This window comes from Dendropsophus ebraccatus, chromosome 14, assembly GCF_027789765.1.
Source record: "Dendropsophus ebraccatus isolate aDenEbr1 chromosome 14, aDenEbr1.pat, whole genome shotgun sequence".
Lineage (NCBI taxonomy): Eukaryota > Metazoa > Chordata > Amphibia > Anura > Hylidae > Dendropsophus > Dendropsophus ebraccatus.
Window position 1 is genome coordinate 63,872,026 of NC_091467.1, and position 8,904 is coordinate 63,880,929.

An 8,904-nucleotide genomic window follows, 5' to 3' on the forward strand; every position below is an offset into this window, starting at 1 on the left:
GCTGCGGGCGATCATGCGGCCGGGGGCTGCGGGGCTGCAGGCGATCGTGCGGCCGGGGGGTGGGGGCGATCGTGCGGCCGGGGGCTGGGGGCATTCGTGCGGCCAGGGGCTGCGGGGCTGGGGGCGATCGTGCGGCCGGGGGCTGGGGGCGATCGGGGCTGCAGGGGGGCGGGCAGGATATACATTACCTGATCCCGGCTCCTGCTTGCTTCAGCGGCTCCCGGCACGTTCCGCCCGGCCAATCAGTGCGCTGCCCCGCCGCAGCGCACTGATTGGCCGGGCGGGCCGTGAAGACACCGGGAGCCCCGAAGCAAGCAGGAACGGGGACCGGGTAATGTATAATGTTCGGCGGCCGGGGGGTTAATGGGCGGGCTGCAGACAAAATCGCAGCAGGGATGTACATCCCTGCTGCGAGTTTCTCTGCTATTGAAAGTATAGGGCCGGGATCTGCAGCGAGTCTCCCTGCAAAAACACAGCAAGGAGACTCGCTGCAGATCCGGCAAGTGGGTTTGTAACCTTAAAGTTGTTCCGCCTGTGCTTTCATGCCTGAGTGTTGTTGGATCATTGTGATCCCGAGCAATGGTTTGTTCTTGTCTCTTCCATGTATCTGACCCATGACTGTTCCTCACATTATAACTGACTGCCCCTTCTGTATCGTTTTTCTCTCCCATTGCCAACTCGGACTGTCTGACCTGCATCTGAAGCAGCCTGATTGACTACACTGCCATGTTATCCCTGGTACCATGCCGATTCTCCTATTGATAACCTAGCTTCCTGACACCTAGTCAGCCTGTCCTGGCCACACTTGAGTGATCTGGTGTCCTCTAGCCGCAGAAGTCCAGCTTCCACATACCATGGATAAAGAGTGAAGACCTAGTAGGAACTTAGATTCCGCTCCTTGATGTGCCCCAAAGTGTATTACAGGAAGATGGATTGAGCTAAATACAGGGCAATCCTGGAGGTGAACCTGTTAAGAGTCTACAAAAGACTTGAGACTGGGGCCGAGGTTCATCTTCCAGTGAGAACACATATAGTGAATAATGCACAATAGTTCTCTTTGTTCAGCACTGAACTCCACGTACAGAGGCTTTTATAGCAGCTGTACTGATGGTTACATGAGGACAGGCACTGGCTGACTTCATCGGGGGATTTAGGGTTCCGCACTAGAGGCCAGAGCTGTCTGCCCCTAAGGGAAACACTAGGACCGATGATGTCAAGGCTCCAGAGACTTTTCCGATCTTCCCTCTGAGCAAAATATAGGGACAGCAGAAAAAGACCAAGAGGTCCATTAAATTTTGTATATATTCAATGTATTCATCCCAGTCATATTTAGACATTGCTCAAGTTTTATGCATCAATCTTTGCTATATGAATGTGCAATAAGAGGGGAATAACCTGTTATGTACATATACCAGGGGCGTAGCTAGGGGTTCAGCCTAGGGGGGGCGAGGGAGTCTGAGTGGGCCCCCAACCAACGTTACCCATAGGGAACCCCAGCAGGTGACAAGGATTTTTTGGAATAATAAAGGGTATATTCTTCTACATTTCTTATAGTGAATAAGGATAAAGAGCAGTGTAAGAGGCTTCTACATCTGGAATATAGAACCACAAAAAAAGTAAACATGCTTAAGATTAGAAAAATATAGCTGCTTTCTTCCACAGACAGCATCACTCTTGTCCTCAGTTCGATTCTCCTGGTGGCTGCAACCTGTGGGTGACAACCATCAGCCCTGAAGTTCCAGCAATACATCTGTCTACAGCGGCAGTTATCGGAGGATTGTACTACTGTACTACAACTCCCAGCATATCCTGAGGGCTGCAGACTGTCAACCTGGGGCCCCCCTTCCTCGACCAAGCGCATGCTACTGGTATATATATATTGTATTACCAATAATACCAGTATACAAGGGGGAAATATTATCGCTACAACCACTACCATCACCACCATATTGTTACTGACTAAATCCTCTATACTAAATCCAATAAAACACAGTACCAGATTACAAGTAACAAATAACACCACTACTTACTGACTAATACCACCACATACCAACTAATACCAGCACATACTGACTAACCCCACCGCTGCTACTGAATAATCCACTGTACACAGATCAATATCACCTCTTCCAGTCATTTAGCGGTAGCCCCAGCTCTACACAGGCTCTACACTATATACATTACAGTGCAGGTATATTTAGTGACTCACAGGGGATGTCTTCTCTGATCGGAGTTCTTCCCTTTTCATCTTCTTCTCCATCTGTCCTGGGCCGTTATGAGGACTTCTCCGAGCCACGAATCCACAGAATCTGCCAGACAGACATATTAGGCTCCTCACACTGACACCATTGTCATCTCTCAACAAACTGCACATCTGTATTGGCCGCTTTACACCCTTGTTTAGTGGATGGGCTGACTCTTATAGATGTCCCCCCCCCCTGTATTCCCCCTTATAGATGTCCCCCCCCCCTGTATTCCCCCTTATAGATGGCTCCCCTCCCCTGTATTCCCCCTTATAGATGGTTCCCCCCCTGTATTGCCCCCTTATAGATGGCTCCCCCTGTATTCCCCCCTTATAGATGGCTCCCCCCTGTATTCCACCTTATAGATGGCTCCTACCCTGTATCCCCCTCCTTATAGATGGCTCCCCTCCCCTGTATCCCCCCCCTTATAGATGGCTCCCCTACCCTGTATTCCCCCCTTATAGATGGCTCCCCTCCCCTGTATTCCCCCCTTATAGATGGCTCCCCTCCCCTGTATTCCCCCCTTATAGATGGCTCCCCTCCCCTGTATTCCCCCTTATAGATGGCTCTCCTCCCCTGTATTCCCCCCTTATAGATGGCTCTCCTCCCCTGTATTCCCCCCTTATAGATTGCCCCCTGCACAGCAGATTAAAAACAAACAAACACACAACTCACCTAACAAGCGCTCCCCCGTCGCTGCTGTCCTCTCTTCTTCTGCCCCCAGCTGATGCGTCGCTCCCTGGGGGATTCCCGGGCAGCGCACACATACGGAAGCTGAGTGTGCGCCCGGGCCGGGACTTCCGGTACATGAATCCCCCAGGGAGCGACACATCAGACAGGGGCAAGATTGCCTCTTGCGGCCGCAAACAAGTCCATGCTTGCGGTCGCAAGAGAGACATAAAGGAGGGGGTGGGCATGGCAGTTTGGGGGGCGTGCGCCGATGCAGAGCGCAGCCTCTTGTGGCTGGAGGCATAACGCTGCCTCCGACCACAAGAATGATTTACACAGCCAGGAGCCAATGGCTCCTGGTGCTGTGTCAATCACATCCTGGCCCAGTTGGAACTGTATGCGCTCATTAGGAGTGCGAGCGCATACAGTTCCGACCAATTTGCGGGGACGAGGTGGGGGCTGGAGCCAGGGATCCAGCAGCTGCCGGTCGGTCATCGGGAGTGGGGCCCACCGGAGGATCCCCGCTCCTCCCATGACGCAGTCCGACCCTGCTTGGAGGCCCCGGCCACTACTGACGTGTTAATGCTGTCTGCAAAAGCAATAGCTTTTGCAGACAGCATTAACTGTCTGAGACCACAGTGGGCCCCTGTCTGAGTGGGCCCGGGAGCGACAGCCCCCCTTGCCCCCACCAAATTTTGCTACTGACATATACTATATCTCTCTGCCTATATGCCTTATACATATGTACAGAGAAATTGTAGCATATCCCATAGCTGCTGCATAGAACCCTTACAGAGACTAGGAAAAAAAAACACAGCTGCTTTCTTCCAAAACCAGCGCTACCCCAGTCCTCAGGTTGTGTGTAGTATTACAACTCCGCTCCATTCACCTGAATGAAACTTAGCTGCAATACCTCAAACAGAAGAGTGGAGCTGTTTCTAGAAGAGAGCAGCCATGTTTTTGCCCGTTTGTGACGTGGGTTTAGGCGGTCACATGATCTGCAGCTTGCTTACCTTCTATTGGAGCAAACTGTAGACCAGGTGACCTGGAAAACCCCTTTAATGTACCTTTAAGGTGATGCCTTTTTCACACATGACTTTTTTTGTTTTACTCCTTCCGCCTTCTCTTACGTCCAAATATCCTTCACTTTTGGTAAAAATACGAAGAGACTTTAATGTAATAAAAGTATTTATTTTCTTAAAAGCATAAGGAAAAGAATCTCAAAAGCTCAAGGTGGGATTATGAATGCGGATAGGGTGAGGTCTCCCTTTTTGGAGTGTCGGGTATCTTGCCCACACTTCTATAATGCTGCCATACACAGTAGATTAAAGAAGCACCCCTGCATGTATTTATTTGTATTATTCACTACACAGCTAGTCAGCCAATATATATATATGTACCGTATTTTCCAGCGTATAAGACGACTTTTTAACCCCTAAAAATATTCTTAAAAGTCTGGGGTCGTCTTATATGCCGGGTATGGTCACTCCATATGGTGGGGGCGCTCAAAAATGGCCGCATCCCCACCATATGAGGCAACCACTATAAAAATAAAAAAAAAGTTAACTCACCTATGACCCGTTGCGGGAGCCGCGCATCTCCCTCCTCGTTCCCGGCACAGGCAGTGTGACGTACACTGCCTGCGCCGGAGATCCCCGAAGCTCTCCCGGGCAGCTGAGCGTCTCATCGGAGAAGCTCGGAGACGCTCAGCTGTCCGGAAGAGCTTAGGGGATCTCTGGCGCAGGCAGTGTACGTCACACTGTCTGCGCCGGGAACGGGACTGGTCACAGGTAAGTTAACTTTGTTTTTTCTTTAGCTGCAGTCAACCCCCGTCTGACTGCAGCAGGGCTGCAGTCAGGCAGCGGTTAACCTTTTCCAGCGTATAAGACAAACCCCTGACAATCTTCTCAAAAGTTAGGAGTCGTCTAATACGCCCAGTTGTCTTATACTTCGTAAAATACGGTAATTCAGCTACTATTACCTCATTCAGTTGTTTCTTTCTGAAAAAATTTGGAATCCTTTCTTTCGGTTGAGTCATGTGATCCCATGGTAACCCCCCCTTGGAAATTATGTGTGTCTGTGCTTTAGGCATGACTGAGCGTTACTGTGTTTTATATGGGGAGGGTTAAGCCACAGCCAGACTCTGGTGGCGATTTATCTCTCCCAATAACAAAAGGGTCGAGCCATGATTTTTTTCTCATCCCTATTTCCATCAACATCATCTGTTGGTCAGGAGAGTCCCATACATTGTACACTACCCGGCTCCTGCACTGGCAACTTCACGGGGAGGCTGAGTGATTGCCCGCTCAGCCAGTCGGTGACTGAATGGCTGAGCAGGCAATGACTCAGTCGGGGTCTTAATGTTGCAGCTAGCAGAGCTTCACAACCCTGGCTGCGGCGAACCGGACCCAGCGGCACTACGGGAAACGGGGTTGGGAGAGGTAATCTGTTAGTTGTTAGTCTACCTAAGGCCGACTCCAAGAGAAAATGACAGATCCATCAGGATGGAGGTAAGTAGTAAATCTCTGTCAGTGTAGGTGATCGGGGGTCCTGATTAGTCAGTTACAGGTACTTTTCCGTTCACTTACTCCCTTAAACCCTTCCTGTCAGGAAGGTTTATACACGTTCCTACTGCACGGGGCATTGGCAGTAGGAACATATATAGATATATGGTCGATGTGAAAACTCTTTACTAAAAACAATGCTGACTATCAATATAATCTTTCTACTTCAGTATTCTAACCCAATCATCCCATACACAAAATGCAGCATGCAATGGTTCAGTGAAGTCGGCACTGAAGGTATGTAGATGTGTAACTGGGTCGGTCAACTCGACGAAGGACAGCTGCCCAGCCTCATAATCCAGACATAATCTCAGACGGTTACAGGAGACCTTGTGACTTAATTGCACCTCCTTACTGTCATGTAGGACTGAGTACAGATTAATATTATATCTCCTCAAGCACCAGGATTTGCTGTTTTCTCCGAAATATGAGTGATCTCCTGTTCTTCCTACACTGGCATAGCTGACGCCAATCCTCCAGTTCCCTGATTCGCTTGTCTCCACTTCCCAGGAGTGTCGTCCTGAGGAGAAGCTCCTGATGCTGAGAACCTGAGGATAGTACTCAAATCTCTCAGGATGATACTGTTTTATTTCTGATCTCGATATAGTTAACAAGTCGCCCGATATGTCGATGTCCTCACAAGCCGTGTTTACGTCTAGAGATAGAGGCAAAGCTTCCGGCACATGGGTTTGTGTCTTCAGACTAGTGACAAACTCCGATAGACTTGTGTTTAAAGACTTTGAGATTAGACCTATGTCCAGTTCTCTTACATCATTGATCTCACCATCTATGGTGTCAGATGTATCTCTGTTGGGTTCCTGTTCTTGCAGGACATTAAAGGGATCGTCCATGTTACACAGTTTGGTGGCATGATCTATCTTGTAGGACAGCTCTTCGTTTTTCATCTCAAGTTGCTTGAGAAGTTGAGTGACTGGGAGCAACACCCGATTCCCCTGTCTGTGGATCTCACCCAAGATTTTCTTCTCTTGGTCTTCCAGTTGTTTTCTAATGTCTCTAAATACCACAGTTGCTTTATTGACTTCGCTGTCAATCTTTTCTTGTACTTTCTTCTCGTGCTCTCGAAGTTTTTGGATGCTCTTCTTGGCTTCTTTACTCTTTGTGGTCAGGTTATTCAGAAGTTGCCTTGACCTTTCTTTTTTCTCATCCGCCATCTCTTTCATTGTTTTAATCTTGTGTTTCTTGTGATCACCATCCAACCTACAGGACACACAGATTAAGGTGGCATCCTTTGTGCAGTAATATTCCAGGATCTTCTTATGGATGGAGCATTTTCGGATACCCAAGTTGGTGGTGGGCTCAGATAAGACATGTTCTGGGGACGTGCTGTGGACCTTTAAGTGACTCTCGCAAAGAGAAGCTTCACACAACAGGCAGGACTTAATGGCTGGTACTGAAGATTGGATACAGTAGGTGCAGGATATTAGTCCTTGCTCCACTTTAGGTTGAGCAGACAAAAAGCGCTGGGCTATGTTACTCAGAGTCGTGTTTTTTCTCAGAGCTGGACGTTCCTGGAAATCTTCTCGACATTCAGGACAGGAGTACTCCACAGACTTTTCCTGGCTATCCAGCACACGATCGATACACCCCCGACAGAAGTTGTGACCACATCTCAGGGTGACCGGATCAGTATAAATGCCCAGGCAGATGGAGCAATTCAGTTCTTCCAAAAAATCTGCAGAAGCCATGGCTGAGAGGAAAGAACACCCAGGAAACAAAAGGTTAATAAAAAAATCTATATATAGCGCACACTATAGATACTTAGTTTGCCATTATATGATGTCTGTGTATATAAGAAACCCCTAACTAAAATTTAGCAGCCCATATTGTAGATCTATATAACACGCTACAATATTTTTGACCTTTCACCCCTTCCGTAAAAGTAATGTTTATCAGCATCTTAATGCACCATTACTAATTGGTAAAATAAACAAAAATGCTGATGAGTTGTGGGTGGGGTCATTCTGAAGCCCCGCCCACTTATCTGGCATAAGAGCTTGATACATTCAGTATGGGGTTCAGCCCATACATCATATTTTTCAATGTTTCCACAATGTGATTGACATGCCACACGCTGAGTGCGGACGTGATGAATTTGCACATTGTCTTGTGTCATACAATAAAGCAGGGACCCACCTATAAAGATATATGCTGTAGGTGCTTTATATTGTAGTTTCATCACATTGACGAATGAACGAGAAGGAAAGTGTTAAAAATATTTGAATCTGCGGATATCACTTCCCCCTCCCCCAGAGTGAGGAACTTTACTTTCATTTTCCAAAAACTACATACCCACAAAACATAATAGACTAGAAAGTACAAAAAGTCAAGTACAAAAAGCTCCATACCTGTCTATGTTCCTCTAATGCCCACGATTAAAACATGGATTGATTTGTCCTCATATCCAGATGCACCGTGCAGCCGATAGGGAAAAAGAGAGCAGAGAGGAAAAACCAATAGTAACAAAACTAAGAGGAAGAAGAACCCGACCAATAAGATGTCACAGACCTTTTACGTGTACTGCACAGGGAGGGGATATGCAGGGCGGGGATAAGACTAGAGGAAGAAATGAGCCAAATCCTGGCCCCATAATATTGCTATTACTGTATTCACACTACAGCATATAATGCAGAAAAGTGTCCAATATATTCTTATACATAGGGGCAGTATTATAGTAGTTATATTTTTGTATATAGGGGCAGTATTATAGTAGTTATATTCTTGTATATAGCAGTATTATAGTAGTTATATTCTTGTACATAGGAGCAGTATTATAGTAGTTATATTCCTGTATATAGGAGCAGTATTATAGTAGTTATATTCTTGTATATAGGAGTAGTATTATAGTAGTTATATTCTTGTATATAGCAGTATTATAGTAGTTATATTCTTGTATATAGCAGTATTATAGTAGTTATATTCTTGTACATAGGAGCAGTATTATAGTAGTTATACAAGCGAGGAGATGAAAGATCACCGAAGCACTCACCGGTTTGTAGTAGTCTTCAGAAGTTTATTACATAAACATCACAGGGAGGGGAGATGGTGGATAAGGTGCGGGAGCGTCTCTGCAAACACCCGCACCTTATCCACCATCTCCCCTCCCTGTGATGTTTATGTAATAAACTTCTGAAGACTACTACAAACCGGTGAGTGCTTCGGTGATCTTTCATCTCCTCGCTTGTGCCACTACATTACTGTGTTTCCTGCCGCAGCACCCCGATATCAGTCTGACACACTTGCCTGTGTACGTCTTTCCATTGTGCCTCACCTGCATCTATTACCCTTATACACCGAGAGTGCGGGCGCTACGTTCTCTTTGATTGATCCATTATAGTAGTTATATCCCTGTATATAGGAGCAGTATTATAGTAGTTATATTCTTGTATATAGTAGCAGTATTATAGTAG

The 8,904-nt window shown here is 46.9% G+C and overlaps 1 protein-coding gene across 1 annotated transcript; it reads right to left on the reverse strand.

Annotated features, from left to right (window-relative positions):
- Positions 1-4,688: 4,688 nt before the first annotated feature.
- On the reverse strand, positions 4,689-8,245 carry LOC138772068 (E3 ubiquitin/ISG15 ligase TRIM25-like). Its single transcript, XM_069952170.1, has 2 exons — positions 7,843-8,245; positions 4,689-7,184 (listed from the first exon to the last, which is right to left on the reverse strand). The coding sequence occupies exon 2, from the start codon at positions 7,180-7,182 to the stop codon at positions 5,638-5,640; it is 1,545 nt and encodes a 514-aa protein (XP_069808271.1). The 5' UTR covers positions 7,183-7,184; positions 7,843-8,245; the 3' UTR covers positions 4,689-5,637.
- Positions 8,246-8,904: the final 659 nt, after the last annotated feature.